Source organism: Solanum verrucosum, unplaced genomic scaffold (assembly GCF_900185275.1).
Source record: "Solanum verrucosum unplaced genomic scaffold, falcon-dt-bn FXZP01000108.1, whole genome shotgun sequence".
NCBI lineage: Eukaryota > Viridiplantae > Streptophyta > Magnoliopsida > Solanales > Solanaceae > Solanum > Solanum verrucosum.
In genome coordinates, this window is record NW_026020274.1 from 3,559,519 (window position 1) to 3,583,257 (window position 23,739).

Here is a 23,739-nt window from a genome sequence, read left to right on the forward strand (position 1 = left end):
GGCATTAATGGGGATTAATCCCGGTGGATGACCATCCTCCAAACCAATTGAGTCAATCTGAAGGAATAGTGAACGAATAAAATTTTCAACCCTTTCAGAGATTATTAGTGTAGAAAATTGACTTAATACAAGAAGTTCAATTAATGATTTGAAAAAGGGTGTAATGTTAATGAAAGCCTAATGAAAGTTAAAATTTAAATATATTATAAGTGCGATTAGATAAAAATTATAATTCAAAATTAAGCATAACACTAATAAGAGGTCTTAAATACAGATCTTTAAAGAGTAAGGTCCTAAAATGCAATTTCCTTAATTTCCAAGAACTCACCTTCCCTGTTGTTGGCACTCTATTAACTATATTACCTGTATTAAGCCTTTGAACTTTCCAAAACCCACACAAAAATGGAGCAAAAATTGCTCAATTTTTTACAGAAATCCAAAACTAGCAAACAATTGAAAGAGACCCATCTTCAGATTATTGTCAATGGCCTCATGAATAACAACTCTATAGTGCCAAAGCTCATAACTTTTTCCTCAAACTTCATTTCACTTGATTATGGACTTCATGTCTTTGAAAACTTACAAAATCCAACTCTTATTTCCTACAATACTTTGATTCAATGCTTCATTGGTAAGACACTGAAATATGCATTATATACGTATAACCATATGAGGGTATCGAATATTACACCTAATAGTTTCACATTTACGTTTCTCTTGAGGTGTTTTGAGTCTTTTGATGCTTTACAAGCTGGAGAAGTAGTTCATAGTCAGATTGCGAAGATGGGTTTCGAGTCGAGTGTGTTTGCTAAGAATACCCTTATGGATTTTTATGCTAAATGTGGTGGGAATTTGGGTTCTGCTCGTAAGGTGTTTGATGAAATGTCTGATAGAGATGTTGTTTCATGGAATACGATGATTGGTGCTTATATGATTCATGGTAATCAGGAATATGCGCTTTGTTTGTTTGAGGCTATGCCGGAGAGGAATCTGATTTCGTGGAATTCGGTTATTGCTGGGCTATTGAAGGTTGGGAACATGGAGATGGCTCGTTCTGTTTTTAAGCGTATGCCGGAGAAGAATGATGTTTCTTGGAATACGATGATTTCTGGATATGTAAAGTTGGGTGACGTAGAGACTGCTAGAGCTATTTTTGATGAGATGCCGGAGAAAAGTATAATCTCTTGGACTGCAATGGTGTCAGGATATGCCACAAGTGGTGCTGTGCAATCAGCAAGAAAGATGTTTGATCGAATACCAGAAAAAAATGTTGTTTCATGGAATGCCATGATTGCTGGTTATGTAAATAACCACATGTTTGATGAAGCTCTGTCAGTGTTTCAGCATATGTTGATTGATGGGAACTGCAAACCCAACCAGACTACTTTGATTAGTGTACTCTCAGCGTGTTCACATTTGGGGTCTCATGAGCATGGAAAATGGATTGATTCTTTTATAAGAAAGAACAAATTTGACTTATCAGTTCCGCTAGGAAATGCTTTAATCGACACATTTGCAAAATGTGGAGATATGGAAAATGCAAAAGCAGTTTTCTTAAGGATGGCCCAAAGATGCATAATTACTTGGACTACAATGATTTCTGGATTAGCAGTGAATGGACATTGCAGAGACGCCCTAGAACTCTATGAAAAAATGTGCTTGGAAGGAGTAGAGCCGGATGATGTTGTATTTATTGCTGTTCTTTCAGCTTGCACTCATGGAGGGCTGCTGGAAGAAGGGAAAAGGGTATTTTACCAGATGGTGAATAAATTTGGCATTAAACCACGGATTGAGCATTATGGATGCATGGTTGATCTTCTTGGTCGAGCTGGAAAGTTTGAAAAAGCACTGAGTTTCATTAAGAGCATGCATTTGGAACCTAACGTGGTCATTTGGGCCACATTGCTTTCTGCTTGTAAAACTTATAGAAACGGGGAGTTGTTAGAATCCTTAACCAGGAGGATCCTGGAGCAAGAGCCTAACAACCCAAGTTATTTGACATTGATAATGAATTTAAGCTCTTCTGTTGGGCGGTGGCAAGATACCTTGAACTTCCGTATAGCTACTAGAGACCAGGGAATAGTAAAAATTCCCGGTTGTAGCTCAATCCAAATAGGAAATAATGTCCATGAGTTCTTAGCTAAAGATACAAAGCACCCACAGAGGAAGGAAATCTATAGAGTGTTAGGGTGTTTAAATGGACACTTAAAATCATGTGAGGTCGAATGAATTTTAATGGCCATGGCTTCTAAAAGAATCTATAGATAGAAAGATTTTGTAATGTCCGTTGCTCAAAGGCTACTTTCTTGAATACGCATTATTCTGACATGGGTGAAATTTTACATCACATGTAACTTGAAGTTGCATGATCACAGTGGATGGACTACTGATCTGAATTAAGTACTCTCGTGAAATGAAATATGATAATTCTCACAGTACGGCTGCAGGGAGAGGAATCAACTCGGAGAAACTGTGATGTCCAATCACGAGAGTAAATTATTGCATTGAAAATTTTGGGCAAGATGAGATGCATGAAGGTACTATTTCTTAGGCCGTGGAAGAATTGCTAAAGTATGTTCCAGAACAAATAAAGGGACATCATCAAAGATTGGTCTGGTTTCCATTTTTCCTCTGCTTAGTCATCTTGCTTCCTGATGAACATAAATAATGAGCATTTAAAATTATTGGATGGGGGAATAGACTCCTGGATTAGCTTAAGTTGAAGCTAATCCCTTTTTGGGCTTTGGAGGATTATATAGTCTTAATGCAAAAAGTAACCACCCTAAGGAGAAAATTAATCTTGTGGTAAACTTGTATGTGCTTAGCAGAAAGCTAATAGTCCTTTTGTAGAATATACTTGCATTTTCCAACAATTTAATAATTAGTTCCCGAAGGACATCTTCACTAAAAGATACGATATGTTGGAGTCAAATGTATCTGAAACATTGTTCTTTCTACTCCAACCATTTTAATACATGTACTTATACAATCTTTTCTCCAAGTATATTTCTTAGCTCGTTGAATCTTCTATTTCTGCTCCAAACCCATTTTATACCTGTTGAGTCTTCCCTTTCTGCATCATTCCTGCTCTTTAACTTGTTGAGCTCACTTTTTCTTTCCAGGCACACCCTAACTTGTTGAGCCTTCTCTATATGCTCCACGTCCACGCTTTTGCCCGTTGAGCTACTCTGAACTTCTGAAGATCTGGGTCTGTCAGAATAAATAGTCTTCAAGTAGAGGCGGAGTCAGGATTTTTATTAAGGGAGTTCAAAATCTGAAGAAATAAACAGACGAACTAGTCGAAGGGGGAGTTCGATATCTACTGTATATACATACAAAGTAATTTTAACCATGTATAAATAGTATAATTTTTCGCCAAAGGGGGTTCGGATGAACCCCTTACCATAAGTTGTCTCCGCCCTTGTCTTCTAGTCCTCAAAACTGGTCATAGGTGTGGAGGGTGTCAGCTTATACTTTAAAGGAGTTTATAATGGTCCTATTTCACTTATTGCCATATTTTGAATTGGATGCTCATATTCTTTCGTAACGTACTTTAAACTGAACGAAAGATAATATCAAAAAGAGATTATATTGGAGCATATAAGCAAAGGGTTGAACTTGAAACAAAGGGATCCTTACTCAAATAGCTGGATGGATTTCCTCTTTACTTTTCCTAGTGTATATACGTAGATTATACTCTAGTAGTCTGGTTCACGACTACACTCAAAATATACATGGATTATACATATAGTATACATCCGCTGGCTATTTTTAATTGAAGTGGTTTGGTGGTGGCTATTTAGGTTAATTCTTCAAAAAAAAAAAGGGAGTGGTTGGTTGATCAGAAAGTTGAGACAGATCTACAGGATGGGAGGATGGTGGGTTGGTCGGGAAGGTGTTGAAGGATGGCCAAATTTGCACCAAATCTAGAGTTTAGCGGATGGATCTACTGCAAGATTCTCATTTTCTTATTTGTTTTTGCCAAGACAACACAACTACTGTTAGTTACTACATCAATAGTTTCATTTTAAGATACCTTTTTCTTACTACTCTTCATGTTGCTTTTCTACAGTACCAACAGTTACTTAATCAATATACTGATACTACCTTCATTGTACTTATTCAGATAATGTGGACATGTACAAGATTCCTTCCGAGAAGTTAAGCACAAAGTTGAGAAGTGTTCTGTTTGGTTGTCCTCATTTGAATTGGTGCTCTGTTAATATTCACTTCTTGATTGTTTGTTCTCCATATTGATATGCTTTGCTTTTGAAGAAGCTGTCTTTTTTCTCCTGTAAATCCAATCCATTTCCACATATAAAACTTTTGTGTGCAAATGTTGTCTCTTTTGCTCGCTGTGCCTCCAGCTTTCTGTTGAAAATATAGTGCTGAAAATGGAAGCTGGCTGGAAGAGAATCTGATGCCGACACTAGTATATGGAAGTTGAAGTACTTTCACTGGCTAGTATGCTGTTCACCAAGGTAATAGTAAGTCACAAATGTTTTTAGCTTTAAAGTCATCTGGTTTTGACTCTGCAAGTGCATTATAAACTACCAAACTGTGATGCCTGGGCATATTCTTCATCATGTGATGCCTGATACTTACGTCAGTGGTGCACTGCTATAGTTATGGGCAAATGTAGGTTGCAACATTTTTTCTCCAGACAATTAATATTCCTGGTCAGTCAAATTGATTAAGAAGTTATAATTTAACTTTTTCCTCTTCTGTAAAAGTACTCATCCACTCCCTAGGACTTCCTAAATAATTACAATAAAATTGAGAAGACTAAAGAGACAAAAGTAAAAGAGAGGATAGTGGTGAAAAAGAGAGAATGAATCCTTCTCTTTCATTAACTGAAAAATAAAAGAAAATTGTCAATATAGGTTCCATTAGTGGGCATCTTTTTATTCTTAGTTCATCTTAATGTGGATGCCTTTTGGTCATTATGAAGAAACTTTATTAAATAGTTTTCTGTATTTATGCTTTTGCTGAGAATAAATATCACCCTCCAATAAATCTCATTTCTTTATACTTTTTACATGTTCTCTGAATCCAAAGATGTTGAAGAAGCAAAAAAGAGGTGATAGCGATTATGCAAGTATGTTTAAATGTCAATTACTTTTTTCACCAAAATCGGAAAAACCTTTAGTGATTATAAATCTGTAGTTATTAAAGTAAGAAAATTGGGTTGCAACTCACGGGCGTATGAATTTCTTTTTGTCAAACTCATGGCATGTGAGAATATTTTGTAACAAAATATTACAAGTATCTTGAAAAATAGTTATTCAACTATGACAAAACTTATATATCTCATTATTCTATGATTCTTTTAAAATTTGAGATTAGCATCCAAGGGTGTGACCTAGTGGTCAATGAAGTGGATTGAGCACCATGAGGTCTCAGGTTCAATTCCCAGCAGAGACAAAATACTAGGTGATTTCTTCCCATTTGTTCTAGCCTTGGTGGATAGAGTTACCTATTACCTGTTACCTGTTGCTGGGGGAGCTGACAGGTATCCTGTGGAATTGGTTGAGGTGCACGCAAGCTGGCCCGGACCTCACGGTTATAAAAAAAATTTAAAAACTATTTCACCCAGTTGTAGAAAAATCAGTTAATTTTCTGATGCTTATTATTGTAATACGTGATGCACCTATGTTTCACCCTTTACGATCCTTTCTATTCATGGACAACAAAATTTAAAAATAACTTGAGTAAATCTTGGGTGGACTGAGCCCCTGTCGAAGTTAACTATCTTGGTCTTCATTCCCTTGGCTTGGGTTTCACTCAAAGTTGAAGTTGGACTCACCTACTTTGGAATGACTTGTAAAAGTAAACATATATAAAACTCATGATTAGAGTTTGAGTTGCTTGAGTTCATGATGGATTAAGAATATGGCTGAATTATATGTAGATCTTGAGTAAAGGCTTGACTCATGGTATAAGATTCCGAGTACTTTGAATTTGCATGCAAGATTTGAGGAGTTTATGACCCCCCGTCTTCTCTACCTCCCAAGGTAGGGGTAAGGTCTGCTTACACTCTACCCTTCTCAGACCCCACTCGTGGGATTACACTGGGTATGTTTTTGAATTTGTGTAGTTTATGAATCCTAACAGATATGGGTATTAAGGATTCTACAATAGTTGGTTGATAGCTATAGATGAGTTTCGTTACAGATTTACAGTCACATAGGATTTGAACCAATAAACTGGTATCAGGTATTGTGAATCCTATGGTATACATACTAGATAAACTTTTTGAGTTTTATTGGTTTGTTAATCCTTAGATATGTATTGTCTCCATAATTTGATGAAGGAGTTGAGATCGAGTAAATTTGATGACATAAAATGAGTGATAACCTAACATATAGGACTAGCTTTCATTTAAATTGCATTTTCGACATAATCATAAGCTTAAGAAAAGGTTGAGAATTTCAAGTATCCTTGCTTAGGACAAATGCTTGAGTATAAATGAAATGATAACCATGTTTGAGTATATGAAATGACATAAATGGTATATTACTTTATGCTGTTTCAAAATATGCTGGCTATGAGTGTGTTTCAACAAATTAAGAGTAAGATTTAATATCAAGCTAGTATATGCTTTACTTAACTGGATAGTATGGATTAATAACTACTTTGAGTGAAAAACGTGGTGGGAATATATAAGAACCAAATTCCTGTACTACTGCTCAATCAACAAACAAAAGCCAGTTATTCTTCTACAGTAAAAGGATCCTTTTTAGCTCTATATTAGACATACTTAAACAAAATTGCTGGCATGCACCATATGCTAACCTTCTCGGGGACATTTCCAGTTTTCTAGCTTGAAAAAGCATCTCTTCCATGAGAGACATCAAAGTTCTCCGCACTGCTTTTGGAATTTTAGGTTCGTGCATTTTAGTTCTTGTTCTCATTCCTAGTTTTCTGTGAAAACTGAATATTAGTTATTATAACTCTTTCTTGTTTTTTTCTTCCTGGAATAGGAAATGTTTTTGGTGTATTACTCTTCATGGCGCCCATGTAAGCCTTTATGAAATTTTTGTTATTTAGTTACGTTTATACATCTGCTCTTTTGTCTTCTTCTTTCGGTTTGTTTTTCTCATCAAAACTATTTTGACACTACATACAGGATTACGTTCAAAAGGATTATTAGCAAGAGATCAACAGAACAGTTCTCTAGCATACCTTATGTAATAGCTCTGCTCAATTGCTTGCTCTCAGTTTGGTAAGTTTCTTCAATTAGTTTTATTGTTACTTGAAAACCATCTGTTTTTTTATTAATACTTTATTAAAGAGGCCGTTTGAGTTATCTGATAAACATCAAGTGCTGAAAACCACTTTTAGGTATTGAAATTGATTTTCCAAATAAGCATTTACATAGTTGAATAGAAGTGCTGAAACTGATAATAAACATTTAACATGTTAAGTAAAAAGGTGCTGATAAGCACTTTTTCTATTAAAATGACTGCAATATCCTTAAAATTATTTACAAAATATATAAATTTTAAAGTACCTTTTTACATAAAGAAGGATGAATGATGGAAATAGAATAAAGAGATAATTAAAAGTTATGTTATTATACAAGTTATTTCTAAAACTACAAAAGGTATCAAGGATAAAATTGTAAAAGGTTTGTTTAAACCAAAAATTCTTATAAGTTGTAAAACCAGAAGATAGGGCTGGACCAGATTATGACTTCTTGCAGATCTTGGCTTATAAGCACTACTATTGATGTCATCAAATGCGTAGATAAGACAATAAGTGTTTATGAGCCAGTTTGATAAGCTTAGCCAACCACCTTCAAAATATTTTTTTGTTGGAATGATTGAACATGATTAGGTCAGAGCCATTGCAGGGGAGCTTAATCTTCTGAAGCGGTAAAGTTACGTTGGGAAAAATAAATATCTAATTTTCGCCGCCTAAGCTATAGTCTAGGTTTTACAAGCATCATAGTGCCACCTTCATTGTTCTCTTTCCCCTTTAGCATCCTTGGTTCAAAGGAAAAAAAGAACAATTTTCTATTTTAATTCACTTATATGCTACTAATAAAAGGTTTTTTTTTTGTCACTAGTCAAATTAGGACATGAAAACAAAATTTCATTGGTGTGTTTGGTATGAAAGGAAAATATTTTTCACAGAAATTATTTTCTGGTGTTTGATAAGTAAGCAGAAGATATTATTCCAAGAGTATTTATATATAATTTAGACAAACACCCTGAGGTCAGGGGTTAGCACATGTGGGCGGTGAGGAGGGTTTGGGGGGATAGGTATGTGTAGCAAGGATGGGGTGAATGGGATGGGGTAGGGTAGTGAGAATGGGAAGGGTAAGGGTATTGGGGTTGGGATGTTTGGAGGGTGGGAGGATACATTTGGGGTGGAATACCACTTAAGGAGCTTGTGTTACTGGAGAAACGTTTTGACCAACCAAACATGAGAAAATTAGGAAAATGTTTAGCTCCATAGGAAACACACCCATAGAGAAGTTGGGTGCAATCGAATGCAATATTTTTTTGACTCTGAAGTGATGGTTACAATCTGGTTAGAGAATTAGAAATAAATTGTATAATGAATTTTAATTTGCTAACCTAGTAAAAATGGTAACTAACATGCTATCACATATTAACTACACTAATAGCGTAAATAACTTATAACTGTATGTGTATATAATTCAGGTCCAAACATAATACTGTCGTTGCCATTTCTTCTTAAAATAAATATTGAGTTTAACTTAGAAATTGGCTTTTGGTGAATGAAAACAGGTACAGTTTACCTTTTGTGTCACCAGACAACCTGCTGGTAACTATCGTCAATTCCATAGGCGCTGGCCTGGAGGCAACCTATGTGTTGATTTTCCTCATATTTGCCCCCAAGAAAGAGAAGGCCAAAATTTGCGGATACCTCTTTGTGGTCTTTTCCATCGTCTCATGCGTGGCCTTGATTTCCCTGTTGGCATTTCATGGCAATAAAAGGAAGCTCCTTTGCGGCTTTGCTTTTACAATTTCTTGTATTATGATGTATGGTTCTCCTCTCTCTGTAATGGTAAGTTATTTAGTCTTCCACTTATTTAGCAAAGTCACTAGCTGATTCAGTTTTTAGTATACTCAATAGGTACTAGAAGTAAGAATTTACGTTGTCATCCTTTGTGAAATATTTTTTTTTAGAATTTTTTTCAGTTCATTGTTTTCAATGTTGGCCCTCCCGTCTTATATAGTCCATGCCCCAGATGTCCCGTCTTGGGCGTGCAGAGGGTGTTGGAGTCCCACATCGGTGGGATAAGGAGTCCTTTGATCTCCTTATATGGTCTTGGGAAATCCTCCCCTCATGAGCTAGCTTTTGAGTTGAGTTAGGTCCAAGATCCATTTCTTGACATTGATATAGGTTGGTATATTTACTAGTGGATTCATTGTTACGGACAGGTTACAAAAGATGTGTCCATCTATAATCTATTTTCTTCTTTGCTAATTTAGGCATTTTATTCACTTTTTGCTATACGTTGACTTATCTATTAGATATATTGGTCAATCTGTCATAGTAAGAAAATCACTGATTTTATTCACATGTTTTTCCAGTGGACGTTTTTCGGTTAAGATTAAAATATTTGAGTGTGAACACATCAAATTATTAAAATCTTTTCTCTCATATGAGCATGGGATATTTAAGATTGAGTGTTTCTAATTGTTTGACTAAAGACGTTCTAAAAGCCAGTGATAGTGGTAGTTGACAGCAACATTGATGGTTCAGATATGGTGCCTAGTGGTGGTTGTATTTGGTAGAGGTGACCAGCAATGCTGATTGACTGGCTTGCAATGGTGTCTAGGAGGTGGAAGTTTTGATGTGGTGATTGGTGGTGGAAATGCTTGTGAGGTTGAGGCTAGTGATAGAGGCCGTTAGGGCTGTGGTGGGCGGTGGGGAGGCTGACAGTGGTTGTATGTGGTAGTTAGAAAAATGCTAAAAGTTCCCTTCACAGAAAACTTCAAGTAAACATTATCTTAACGATTTTGCACATAATCTGTCATTATGACAAATTCAGAGCAAATAAGTGATTGTAAATGAAAACAAATTCACTTAATATACTGAGATTTGACTGATTCAGATTTAGACATTCATAGAATGAAAACAAATATGTGGCCCAAATGATCACTGTGTCAAGAGTGTGTTTCTCATCAATGGTACTCTCCTAACAACAAATCCTAATCTCATCCTTATAAATGTACAGTTCAATCTTCCGAATTCGACATTAGAGCTAAAATCAAGCTTGTATTAGCAGTAAAACAAAATCCTCTTTATCTTCTTTTATAACTCTATTCCTTTCTCTTCTTTTGTAGAGGCTGGTAATCAAATCTAAAAGCGTTGAGTACATGCCATTCTTCTTGTCACTAGCTGTTTTCATCTGCAGTATCTCATGGTTTATCTTTGCCCTGCTCGGAAAGGACCCTTTCATTTTGGTAAGAATAAGCTTTTATTTCAAGTATTCAGTAAATTTTACGTTTTCGTGACTAGAATTTTTGTAAGGTTTTCAGAAAATCATGATACTTAAGTCAGTACCAACCAAACAAAGGCATAAAAGATTGATTCAATAACAATGACAAATCTCAGTGAAGTGTTTGTCTTACAGGTACCAAATGTCATTGGAACTTTGTTAGGAGCAGTGCAGTTAATTTTATACGGAATTTATCGTGATAACAGAGGGGTAGTCAAGAAAGATGAAATGAACGAATCTATAGAGACGAGGACTGGAGAACTCCAAGACAAGAAGCTAGCTTACAACGGAGACGCGTGAGAATGGCAATCCAGAAACTGTAACTCCATTTGGATCAAAAGTTATGGTTGCTTGTTTTTCTACTGTAGAGGAACATATTCAACTACTTACCTTTATTTCTCAGTATGCTTTATAAATTTAGTACAATATGGCCTTTCTAAAGGCAAATTTCTATGTTTTTGATTCATTGTGTCAATATTGAATCCTAAATCAGCAGGCACTACCTGCTTTACAAAATGTAGTACCATATTTTTTTCACAAGTATTCAAAGAACTTTTGCATAGGGCCTAAATTAGAAGTCTCAAGTATTCATGATTGCATTTTCATCCATAAAGAACTCTTTATCATAGGATTTTATTAATGGAGTTCCTTACAATTTGCAACCTATCGGTCGGTTCGATTTTGAAGTTTATCAGTAATTGGTTATTGATTTATCAGTTATCGGTTTAACTGTTAAGATTTGATACAAAAAAAAGATCATTGAAATTCACTTAGAAACAAGGTGACAAACCAAATGAACCATGCACATGAGTTGACAGATTGCATCTTGTTCAAAAGCAAACACTGTCACATTATAAAATAACAGAGAGTTTGAGACACTCAGAAATAAAAGTATGAAATTAAACTCTAACTCAAGGACTTTATATACCAAATGATATAAATATAATTATTTAATTTACTATCGGGTTATAGGTTAACCCATTAAGATAAACCTCAAACCGTTAAGAATAGATAACTCGATAATAAAGAAAATTAAAAACTTTTTTATTTGAATTATCGATTTTAAACAGCCTTGCAATATAGTATTTTGTGATTTACATTCTATCATGTTTTTTTTATACTATTTACACCCTTATCTGTTTATTTCCTTGCAAAACAATAAAAAGAACATTCTTCTAACTACTTCTTGAGGGCAAACTCAGAAAGTAAATTTAAATTCCATATTCAATTATTCATTAAAAAGTGTAACAAGAGCACATGGCATACTCAAATCCCCCAATTAACGGTTAAAAAAACTCACTCACTTCATGAGTTCTCTCTTTATGAACTGATGATGAGATGATAATATATACTTTCATTTTTACTTTATACTAAAAATAATTATCCAATAATATTTATTTAGTTTGAAAAATTAAGAGATAGTTTATCCTTTTGTGTCTATTTTATCCTTGCTCTATTCAATATCTACTACATTTCTCAAAGCATTGAATTTAATATATTCAAAGGCTAAAATAGTATACTATCCTTATATTGTTTCTTAAAAGATGTGTGTCAAATCAATAGGGACCAACTATTGTTGAACAAAGCGAGTATAAAATATGACAGATAGACATAGAGAAGTTGGTATATATCATTAAACACAACAGATAACATTTTCAACAAAATGGTCAGTATGTATATGTAATGTATTATCAATTATGTATATATAATATATCTATTTTGTATAAATAGTAGTATATACTTATGTATATATAATATATAACTATATATCACATATATATATTATTAGAATTAATATCTCAGATAGTCACTCAACTATGCACTCTTTTCTCAGAAAGTCACTCAACTTTCAATTTTAACTCAAAAGTCACTCAACTATGTACTTCTCTCTCAAAAAGTCACTTAATTTTGAATTTTAACTCAAAAGTCACTCAACTATCCACTCTTCTCTCAAAAAGTCACTCAATCTATTTAATTATTTTTTTAATTAAAATTTGCTAATATTAATTGTTTATATAACAAACCAAAATTTTAAAAAAATAAAAAATACCATTTAGTGATCCACCCACCTAACCCGACCCATTAAAAAATATAATATGACCCATTTTATTTTACCCTTAATCTTGAATTATTCCCTCTCTTTCTCCTCTGCTCCTCTATTTTTCTTTTTCGTTTTCCATTGTTGGTGCCTCTTCTTCCCCTAAATATCTCATTTGGTAGGAAGATAATCCATTTAAAATTTAATTTTATAATAAACAGAGTTCTCTGTTTTGGTCCATATTAAGCTCTTAACTTGTAATAAATTATAGCTTTTTGGTTGGGAGAATCATATGAACCAGTATCTCCCTAGAGTCTTAGTAATTGAACTTGTTTTACATGTCTCTCTTCAGGCCAAGTGTTGTGAGAATTGTTTATTGAGGAAGATTCAATCAAAGGGGCTCCTTAGTTTCAAGGCAAATGACGTTAAGACTACAGATAGTAGAAAAGGTTTGATAGCTTTTTAATATGTGATAGCTAGGGGAACAAGAGGCACTAACAACAATGGAGAACGAAAAAGAAAAAGAAAAATGTAGAGGAGCAAAGGAGAAAGAGAGGGAATAATTTAGGATTAAAGGCAAAAAAAAATGGGTCATATTATATTTTTTAATGGATCAGGTTAGGTGGGTGGATCATTAAATGGTTTAAATGATATTTTTTATTTTTTAAAATATAAACAATTAATATCAACAAATTTTAATTATAAAAACAATTAAATAGATTGAGTGACTTTCTGAGGGAAGAGTGAATAGTTGAGTGACTTTTGAGTTAAAATTCAAAGTTGAGTGACTTTCCGAGAAAAAAATGCATAGTTAAGTGACTTTTGAGTTAAAATTGAAAGTTGAGTGACTTTTTGAGAGAAGAACGCATAGTTGAGTGACTGAGGTATTAACTCTATATTATTAATACAATAAAATATACATTACAGATCGATGTATATATAATACTTCTTTCTTTTGTCCTTTTCATTCCAAAGGCAAAAGATTTTGGAACATGAGAATTGAGATCATAGTGTTTTTACCTTTTTATAGTCTTGCAGGTTTTCGAGTTCACTAACATAATTCAAACATAATCTTGACTTATGAATTAGCTTACCCAATTCTTATCGAGCCTCTAGAAAAAGGAATCAGCTATCAACTTCATCATCACTAAATTACTCATAGTTAATAGAATTGTTTAATTACCTATATTACTATTGAATAGAATTAATGACAAATTTAGTTGTTAAGTTACGGAATTTATTTGTTAATAATTACTCATGTTTTTTAATAGTGAGGGAATAGTATGATTTGGAACAATGAATAAAAGTACAAAACCATACAAATACCATCTCAAAATTAAATTTGATCTATGGATATAGTAATTATTATAGATAGATTGATCTTTGGATAAATAGAAAATTAAATTAATCTAAACAAATGGCAATAAGTTGTTTCATTGGAGGAGTATAATATTGATATATGTGGATTGAGTGTTTACACTAAATTAAAAAGAGAAATGTACAAATATTCTTTTTTGGAGATATTATTTAATATTAATTCAAAGTCAGTTTTTTTTTCTTTTCAAGTTTACCTGCTTTGAGCAGAACTTCAGACATTAGCGTTTGAAGTGTAGCTTTGTGAGGATTATACATTAGATATTTTTGCTTGAAGTTTGGTATACCCGGCAAAAAATCAATTTTGGACATTGTTAATTAAAGTTGTGGAGTACTTGACATTATCAAACTTTACGACACTTGTAATCAAAGTTATAACTTTAGCAAGACTTTAAATATACAATGACTTATCATGCTCAATTTCAGACATTTTTGACCAAATTTTTATAACCTTAATAAGAATATCAACTTATGACATTTTAAACAAAAAAATATGATGTGCTAAAAAGACAATACAACAGAATAATAATTAAGCAATACCAATTAGTGTTAGACAAGTGCAATTGTGCAAACCACATCGAGTTAGCACCAATTTTACAATGATTATACACATAACGTCACTCCTTTCCCATTTTGTTCGGATAGAATGACATACAATTTGTTAGAGGTTCGGAGTAACGGGTAAAATTATTGTCATGTGATTAGGATGTTACGGATTTAAGTTTTAAAAATAGTATTTTGCAGAAATACAAAATAAGACGTGCGTTTCGAGCTGCTCTTTTTTAAACGACATACAATTTGTGGTCTGGGATTTGGTAGGTTCAGACATATTATTCGTCCCACATCAAAACATATATTTGGCTTTGTATAGGTGTTTTATTAGAAGACTAGTTGCATATTTTCTTCTTCGAATTTTAATAATTAAATACACGATTTAATAATAAAAATTAGTTCAAATAAGCTCAAATTTAAAATTATATATCGTCTCCCAACAACCCCTCTTAAAAGAAAAAGAAAATGCAATATATTGGAGAAAAATCTTTTGATATATATTGCTAATAATTAAAATGTAGCCAATTGTACAAAAAATCAAAGCTCATTTTGATTTTTCTTTGCTTTAAATTGTGTTAATATTTTGTCAAATATGGTTCCTAACTTCCTATAGTGGCTACTTCTTTTCCTTTTTTTTTTTTTTTTTGAGTAAATGGTCACTTTTTAATAATTAAATACATGTTCAGAAGACAATGGGGTAGCTAGCTGAGTTGGCTTGACTCAACAAATGTACCAAAAAAATGCGAAAATATATGCAAAGAGGGTTTTATTTTTTGTTTTTCCTTCCGATGATGTTTAATTAATATTCGTATTAAAGTTCGATTAAATTTAAATTCTCATGAAGAAGTCCTATATTCAAGGTAAATCGCTTTTAAACAAATGTCACTTCATATACAAGACTTGAACCGAGACTTTTGATTAAGGATGAATGAGTACTTATTATTCTATCTCGTCCATATTAGTTATATTATATTATGTATAGTGTTTTTATTGCAAAATCTCTTATTGGCGGGAAAATATACCTTTAGTAGAATATTCTTTACTCACTATTAAAATTGTCATTGTTTCCTACAAGGATAGCACTTTCTTTTTTTTTGTTCCATATTTTTTCTTGTTTAAATATATATAAAATGTATCATAATGTGTTAGTGAGATTCCATGTCATAAATCATATTATATATTTTAAAAGATTACAATTAATTAGCTGATTCCATTGCGTATCAATGTTAATTACCCATTACGTTTAATTTCCTTAAATAATCTAGTCAATTGACGGCGTAAGATAAACACTAACCTACGTAAGTGGAACTAATAGAATGAGATTATGTTAATTAAATGAGATTATGATGCCTAAAGGCAAACAAGTAAGAGAAGATACATTACAAAATATAATCAAAATGGAATTTGCTCAAATAATTAACCAAAAAACAAACAAACTATAGGAGTGATATGCAAGAGGACATTTAACTACATTAAAAATGATTTTTATCGATAATTAATTAATGATAATAAATTAATTGCAGCTAAATCTATTTTTTAGATCCAACTAGTAGTGACATTGTGACAATTACATTTTAACAATCTTTATAAATACCATTAAAGTCTATAGTGCTAAAAGTTATTTTTTATTATAGTGGTCAACAATATTCACAATATGAATATCATAGAAATGTGATAATTATTATGATATGCAGGGGCGGATCTATGAAGGGCCTTGGGGGTGCCACGCCACCCCCGAGCTTCGACGGAAACTCTATATATACATAGGTATATATACATAATATTTATATAAATATAAAGCGTGCCACCCACAGAACAAAATTGGCTTGTGGTGCCATGGTAGGAGGGCAACTTTAGAAGGTTGAGGTTGCGGGTTCGAATCCCATTTGAACCTATTTTTTTGAAAAAATGCTGCTGACGTTTTTTAGTAAAAAAAAAAGGCCCCAAGCCCCTTTTTTTAAAGGAAAACAGCTGCACATTATTTTTATTTTTTTATAATTGTTATTGACGTTTTTAATTTAATCGAATATAAAATTAATTTAATCGATAAGTTTATTTGGCACCCACGGACTCTAAATCCTGGATCCGCCACTGATGATATGTATACACGTTAACATTACTAGATTCATGAACAATATTAGAATTAATCATAAACGTAACCATATATATAAAATTGCTATTTTTTTCTCTTCTGTTTTTCCTTTGGTGTCTGATATCCTTGAAGTACGATTAAATCCAAATTCGCGTCGGGAATTAAAGTCTCAGAGGTAAAACTCTCCCTAGTAAAGGCAACTCTGTACCCAAGGGAATTCAAATCTGAGACCTCTGATTAAGAATGAAAGAGTACTTACCACTCTATCACAACCCTTATTGGTATATATTATTATTATTGATATTCGATGGTATTAAAAGAGAAAAAGGCGGAAATTAAATTCTAACGTACAACAATCTATTTGAACTAATGCAGATTTAATTATTCAAGAGTACAACAAATTAAAATAGAAACAAACGGTTTACATAGATGAGACAATACTAATTAATTGAGATTTTTTTTTTATGGTTGTTACACTAATTATACTAGATCAAGTATTACTTGCCACGAATCTATTGAGACTTGTATGTCAGTGTAAGAATACATCTAAGACCTCTTAGAAGACAAATTAAATACTTCCTCCTCCATTTTAATTTGTTTGTCTGATTTTAATTTGACACAAAATTTTAAGAAAAAGTAAAAAGATTTTTTAATATTGTGAATATATATCAAGGTATGTATTGTGAATAATTATCCAAATAGGAGCATAGTTTATATGAGATGTTTATTTAAGTAAGTAATTAGTGGAATTAATTAATTTGTAGGGCCTTAACCACACTGAATATTCAAGTGCTGAACAAGCAAGCAAAATGTAGTGGATCATTCATCAGCAAATCAACAAAATTATGTAAATAAATACCCTAGAAACTAGTCATGTTTATTCTGCCTATGCACCATTTTGCTAGTTTATTTCAATTCCCGTACAATAAATATATAATTATTTGCCATGGGTCATGTACATGTTATCAGAATTCTCCACACAACCTTTGGAATTTTTGGTAGGATTTTGATTTCATTCTCCAAGTTTCATGTGTTTAGTCTTGGATTGGTTTTTCGTATACTCAGTCGATTAATAGTTATTATCTCAGAAAATTATCTTTTCTTTTTATTTCAGTTTCTTTCGACAAAGAAAATGACTTTCCGAGATAATAATAACTATTAGTTGAATAACCATATGTTTCAGTTTCTTTTTATTTCAGTTTCATATGCTAAATCTTTTTTTTCTTCATTTGCTTTTTTTTTTTTAATAGGAAATGTTTTTGGCATATTACTCTTCTTGGCGCCCATGTAAGTCTTCTACAAGTTTAATTTTTAATTTTTGTTTTAATAAGTGCATGCATGTGCATTTGCTCTTTTCTTTCATTCTTTCTCTAATTAAAACTAACTACTTATATACATCACAATTAATCAAAAATTGACTTTATAGGATTACATTCAAAAGGATTATTATGAAGAGATCAACAGAGAAGTTTTCAGGGGTGCCATATCTAATGAGTCTCTTCAACTGCTTGTTTTCAGCTTGGTAAGCTTCTCCAAATCACATTTCAACATCAAAACAATAAAATAATTGATAGAGGCGAAGCCAGGATTTGAAATTTATGAATTTTAGATTTTAGCCCTCTCAAGTTGTCGGTCAGGTTTTAACACTATACCAAAAATAATCTTTAGCGATAATTAATTAATGACAATAGCTTGATTGATGCTAAATATATTTTTTTAGAGGCAATTATTAGTGACAATTACATTTTAGAACTCTTTGTAAATGTCGTTAAAGCCTATAACAACATTGAATCTAATGACAATTAACTGATTCTGGTAAAGGCGGTAATACTCTTTGTTAATCATATTTATTTCCGCTAAAAGTTATTTTTGTTGTAGTGCATTAGTACTTTTGTAGATTTAAAAAAAATATTTTTTTGTACATACTACATCAACTTGTCACGACCCGATTTTTCAGGTCATGATGACATATAATATAACCCACCAGTAGTTAAGTCAACCCGTAACTCAGAATGACAAGTAACAGGTGCAAGGGTAGGATAACAACCAAATGCAAAAGAGGAACAATTTGGTTGTTATCCTACCCTTGCACCCGTTACGAGTTGACTTACCTACTATTGGGTTACAACAAGTGTCATTGTGACCTAGAAAATCGTGTCATGACAAGTTCATTAATTTTCACCTTTTGTAAAAAAATAAATAAATTATTTTAAACAAATATTGAGTTTAACTATACTTTTGATGAATTAAACAGGTATGGTCTACCTTTTGTGTCACCAAACAACACATTATTAACAGTGTTGGCTTCCATAGGTGGTGCCTTGGAGGCAATTTATGTGTTGATTTTCCTCATATTTGCACCCAAAAAAGAGAAGTTTAAGATCTCTGGAATTCTCTTTTTGGTCCTTTCAATCTTCTCAATTGTGGCTTTAGTCTCTGTGTTAAAACTTCATGGAGATAAAAGGAAGCTTCTTTGTGGCTTAGCTTTCGCCATTACTTGTATTATGATGTTTGGTGCTCCTCTTACAGTAATGGTAAGTCTCTTTTCAATTTTATTTACAATATATATTAACCGAGCGATTGACTAAGATTACAAGCTGATCAAATTGACTTATAAGTATTCTATTTTTGACTTATTAATGTGAATATTCACTCAGTCATAAGTTGGTTTATAAGTATTTTTAGTTTGACCAATTTTAATTTTTTTCTAACTATTTTATCCTTTATATTTTTTAATTTCTCAAGATATTCTTCCCAAATAAAATCCCAAACTTTCTTTTCACCTCATATTCTTTTTTTCTTCAAAAATTGTGGGTAGGGGAAGGGAGAATATATGGGGAGAGAATAACAATGTAGAAAATCGAATCTTCAGCAACAAGGTGGCGTTTAAATTCACCCTTCCTCCCACTTTTTTTTCTTTTTTTAGAAAGATACTTTTAAATTTGTATTTTTTGACTAATAATTTTGAGGATATTTTAGTCATTTTAACAAAAAAGCAAATTATTAAAACTTTTTTTAAACACATTAATTTCTTATTTTTAGTTTCGACACATTTTATCTAAATACATAACTGTTTATTTATAAAATTATTTTCAGCACTTAAAGTGTTTGTCAACACTTCAACTATTTACAATCAGCTAACCTAAACGGCCTAATCTTTTACACAATCACTATAGCTCAATTAATTACAAAAGATTGGTTATTTTAATAATTATATAGAAAGCTCATTTATTATGTATATATAACTTATTTATTTTATTTGGCTCTGCTTTTTGTATACAGAGGCAGGTGATAAAATCTAAAAGTGTGGAGTACATGCCCTTCTTCTTGTCACTATCTATTTTCAACTCTAGTACCTCATGGGCAATTTATGGCTTGCTTGGGAAAGACCCTTTCATTATTGTGAGTAGCTTTTTATTTGAAATATTAATCATAATTAAATTTTTATTTCAATTTAAGTGACACTCTTTTATTTTAAGAAATATATGATAATGACGGTACCTTATTAAGTCATGGAGACTAAATTTCACAAATTTAATATTGTTTTGGTAGGTACCAAATTCAATCGGATCTTTATTAGCATGTGTGCAACTGATTTTGTACGCAATTTATCGCGATAGCAAAAAGAAATTAGACGTTGAAATGGAGGGCTCAATTGAAACAGGGCTTGAAAAACCCCAAATTGAGATGCAGAAAAATATGGAAACTTATACACTATAGTGTATAAGAAAGGGTGAAGGATATTCGAAATTGATTTAATTTGTATCAAAAGGAATGAAGGAAGAAGTCGAAATATTATTTTGCGATTTAAATATATTTCCTACTTTGCCACCAGTAAAAAAAAAGTGTATGCAGTTATTTTCAGTGATTAGATTCATTGATGCAGTTAGTTTGTAAGGTATTGTTGTAATTGCAATTAAGAGGATGAAATATTTGAGCCAATTAATGATGTATAAATAATAGGAATATCCCTTAATCAGTCATAGATCATCCAATCAATTTTTGCAATTTCAGATTACTTTCTTTTTATCTGTAATTTCAACCATGTCGAGCATATATTTTTCGTCCTGATAATCGAGAATATATTTTTCGTCCTGATGATCAAGAAGACGAATCAATATTGTTACTATCCTTAATAATTCTCTAGCTTGTCAAAATTTTGGTATCATAGTATTATAGTAGCAAATATTTGAGTTTTCACATAGTATATGGGCCTGGTTGATGTAAAGTTTGAAGCAATATAGAGTAGATGGGCCTAATTGATGTCAAATAGTTGGATAATATAAGCTATTATAGTTAGGATAAATTACTTAACTACACTCCTTTACTTACCTTAATATCCATTTATCCCTACTTATTTCAAAAATTTCAAAAATCCCTTATTTACCTATGTATCCCGCATGTATCCCGCTATGTGGCATGTATCAAATACTATGTATCTCGTGCACAACGCTATGTATCCCGCTATGTGGAATGTATCAAACCTAATGTATCACGTGCACAACGATATCTATCCCGGTATGTGAAATGTATCAAACCTAATGTATCCCGTGCACAAAACACTACAAGAAAAGTAGCCTCTAAGGAAGGGAAATCTAGTCCCTAAAAGTCCAAAACTGGTCTCAAATGGTCTATTGCGACGGGAAAAGGCTGGTCGCCACCCGTCCTAATAGCTTTCTTCGCTAAAAAATAATTGCGACGGGATATCTTTGCTGGTCGTTAAATATTTATAGAGACGGAAACAACGCTGGTCGCCAAAACACTTTTAGAGACTACATATCTCATCCCCAATAGATGATTTTCTTCTTTGAAATGCACTTTATTTCTTGTCGTTAAATCACTTTAGCGACAAGCAACTACCTCGTCCTAGATTAACCTTTAGGGACGAGAAGCAACCCCATCCTAGATGAACCTTTAGGGATGAGAAACTACCTCGTCCTAGATAAAACTTTAGGGAAAAAATGTCTCGTCCTAAATGAACCTTTAGGGTGGAGAAAGTACCTCGTTTCTAATTGACCACAAATGGTTCTAGAGCTTCATATCATAAAATTAAAAAACAATTACCAATCAATATAAGATTGCTCCATAAAAAACGCTGATATATATTGGTTAACAAAACTTAGATTTCAATATTTTCTTAACAAACGAAACTTAGGTGATTAACATCACAAGCTAAACTATGAAATCATGTTTTACATAACTTTCATAACATAATGATATTGATCTTGTTCATCTTCTAACTTGCATCTGGACTTGGAACTTCAATTTCCAAAATTCTCCAAGAGCTATCCATAAACATGAACAAGCTGCGAGGATGTAAAAAAAATTAATTAGGAAAGCTTTGAGATGCATTAACAAACAATTCAAATTTTTATCACAAATGCAACAATAAGTTTCCATGTCGATCCCTTGATCAAGTAGCCATTTTACTCATTTTTATTAAAAAAATGTTTAAATACAACTCCAATGTTCATTATCACATAATCTGCTACAATAAAGAGTTTCTTCACTGCTAAACATTATAGATATCCATTGAACTGTGATCATCTTCTAGGAAAAAAGATTTATATCTCTTACAAATCATTCTTAGAGCTTTCTTTTTCTTTTTCATCAACTAAGAACAAAAATGTTTCAGATACAAGAAGTGTACCAAAAAACAGAAAACCATACTAAAAGATCGAGACATTGTTGCTTCATTACAAATAATATGCTAAGAAACCATCAAATGATGCACCAAAATAGAACTTTTAAGTGTCCATTTGGTACTACATCACAAGTTTATAACGTCTATAATTTTCAAGTTTATACATCTTGATGTAGTGTTTGGAGACAAACACAGAGTAGAGTACTGGACACAATGATTTCATCATATTGTTATCTTTGATTGCCATTTAACGAAAGAATTCTTTTTCCTTTTCGCATAGCAGCCTCACTTAATTCTAAATTGTGGTCGCCTCCTAAAGTTTCTTATTAGAACCTCAAGTGTCCATTCAGTAGCATATCAGAAGTCTAAAACATCTATAATTTTTAAGTTTATATGTCTTGATGTAGTACACTAGGTGAAAGAATCTCAAGTTTGTTTATCTCATTGTAGGTGTACTACACTGGGGTTGCTATACTATCATAGTTGAAGCTCTCAACAAATAACAATTATATAAGCCATCTCTTAGAAATCATTTAAAGATTATTAAGTTAGACATCTAGTTAAGGGGTACTATATTTCTTATGAAATAACATTTCTATGTTCTTATTGAAGAGTATGATTCAGTTCAGCTGGCAGAAAATAAAAGATGTGCGAACACAGTTGTGCAGAAATAAAAAATGTGCACGCGCAGATATTTAGAAAATAGAAGAAGGCATGTGTGCAACTGTGTATAAAATAAAAAAAACAGAGGAAGAAGACGTAACGTGCAGTTGTACAGAAAATAAAAAATAGATTAAAAAGACAAGCATATATAGTTGTGCAGGAAATAAAAGACAGGGAAGCAACTTCGGCTATGTAGCATGGATCAGATCTATATGATTCTTGCACAGTGATCATGTTCAATCATACCTATTAACATGGACCTACTCTTTCATTAGCTATTCAAGTATGTATGTAGTTAGAGAACTCGATTTTTTCTTCCAATCACATCATTAAATTGTTTTCATAAAAGGTAGGCAAAGATGACTCATAATACAAATAACTCTAGATATAAAGCATTGGTCCAATAACTGAGAGCCAAAGGCAATAGGTAATCAAAAAAACCCCAGCTCAGAGAATAAAATCCTCCAGCAAAGGACCCCACAAGGGAAGAAAGCATTCAAACACGATCGACCATCTTATTAGTTTCCTAACAGTTCAGCCTTACAATAACTATTCAAACAACTATACGTAAATAAATATAGGTATATGCTCACTTACTTGGATAGCAAAATATGCCAGTGATCATTCAGCTGAAACTGTTGATGACGTATGCAGGATATGTCACTATTGAGCAGTGAAGAATTTTTGCATTCAACTTTTTTCTTTCATCTTATCTTCTAGGTAGACAATCCATTATTCAAGGATTTTTTTTCCTCTTGGGTTTAATGCAGCACATACATTAATTCAACTTTTGAGCAAGTGTCACATTTCATGACTTTCGGCTTTACTCCACCCCAAAAGCAAATACATGGTTACGAGTTTGAGGTCTACAATAATTTTCTACAATATCGATATTC

General features: G+C 32.5%; 3 protein-coding genes across 8 annotated transcripts; all 3 read left to right on the plus strand.

Annotated features, from left to right (window-relative positions):
* Positions 1-381: 381 nt before the first annotated feature.
* Positions 382-3,201, plus strand: LOC125833902 (pentatricopeptide repeat-containing protein At2g29760, chloroplastic-like). Of its 2 annotated transcripts, none has more exons than XM_049513054.1 (2): positions 382-2,611; positions 3,123-3,201. In XM_049513054.1, exon 1 carries the CDS (start codon positions 403-405, stop codon positions 2,227-2,229), a length of 1,827 nt encoding a protein of 608 aa, XP_049369011.1. In that variant the 5' UTR covers positions 382-402; the 3' UTR covers positions 2,230-2,611; positions 3,123-3,201. The 2 variants fall into 2 exon arrangements, with proteins under 2 accessions (XP_049369011.1, XP_049369012.1); XM_049513055.1 differs by having other exon boundaries at positions 382-2,537.
* A 1,005-nt stretch (positions 3,202-4,206) lies between these two features.
* Positions 4,207-10,870, plus strand: LOC125833929 (bidirectional sugar transporter SWEET1-like). Of its 5 annotated transcripts, none has more exons than XM_049513090.1 (6): positions 4,207-4,481; positions 6,984-7,020; positions 7,130-7,225; positions 8,760-9,039; positions 10,326-10,445; positions 10,616-10,870. In XM_049513090.1, exons 2-6 carry the CDS (start codon positions 7,010-7,012, stop codon positions 10,778-10,780), a joined length of 672 nt encoding a protein of 223 aa, XP_049369047.1. In that variant the 5' UTR covers positions 4,207-4,481; positions 6,984-7,009; the 3' UTR covers positions 10,781-10,870. The 5 variants fall into 5 exon arrangements, with proteins under 5 accessions (XP_049369047.1, XP_049369049.1, XP_049369048.1 ...); XM_049513092.1 differs by lacking the exon at positions 4,207-4,481 and adding an exon at positions 6,043-6,075; XM_049513091.1 differs by lacking the exon at positions 4,207-4,481 and adding an exon at positions 6,152-6,216.
* A 6,562-nt stretch (positions 10,871-17,432) lies between these two features.
* On the plus strand, positions 17,433-20,518 carry LOC125833928 (bidirectional sugar transporter SWEET1a-like). The gene is made up of 6 exons (XM_049513088.1): positions 17,433-17,534; positions 17,787-17,823; positions 17,963-18,058; positions 18,791-19,070; positions 19,819-19,938; positions 20,089-20,518. Exons 1-6 carry the CDS (start codon positions 17,483-17,485, stop codon positions 20,254-20,256), a joined length of 753 nt encoding a protein of 250 aa, XP_049369045.1. The 5' UTR covers positions 17,433-17,482; the 3' UTR covers positions 20,257-20,518.
* The last annotated feature ends 3,221 nt before the right edge of the window (positions 20,519-23,739 follow it).

Bases quoted from the DNA above. Each gene is read 5' to 3' on its own strand.
- LOC125833929 (XM_049513089.1), top strand. From the start codon at position 6,844: ATGAGAGACATCAAAGTTCTCCGCACTGCTTTTGGAATTTTAG. The intron at 6,887-6,983 runs GTTCGTGCATTT...TTCCTGGAATAG, and splicing joins CACTGCTTTTGGAATTTTAG to GAAATGTTTTTGGTGTATTA. The intron at 7,226-8,759 runs GTAAGTTTCTTC...GAATGAAAACAG, and splicing joins AATTGCTTGCTCTCAGTTTG to GTACAGTTTACCTTTTGTGT.
- LOC125833902 (XM_049513054.1), top strand. From the start codon at position 403: ATGGAGCAAAAATTGCTCAATTTTTTACAGAAATCCAAAACTAGCAAA.
- LOC125833928 (XM_049513088.1), top strand. From the start codon at position 17,483: ATGGGTCATGTACATGTTATCAGAATTCTCCACACAACCTTTGGAATT. The intron at 17,824-17,962 runs GTAAGTCTTCTA...TTGACTTTATAG, and splicing joins TTACTCTTCTTGGCGCCCAT to GATTACATTCAAAAGGATTA. The intron at 18,059-18,790 runs GTAAGCTTCTCC...TGAATTAAACAG, and splicing joins AACTGCTTGTTTTCAGCTTG to GTATGGTCTACCTTTTGTGT.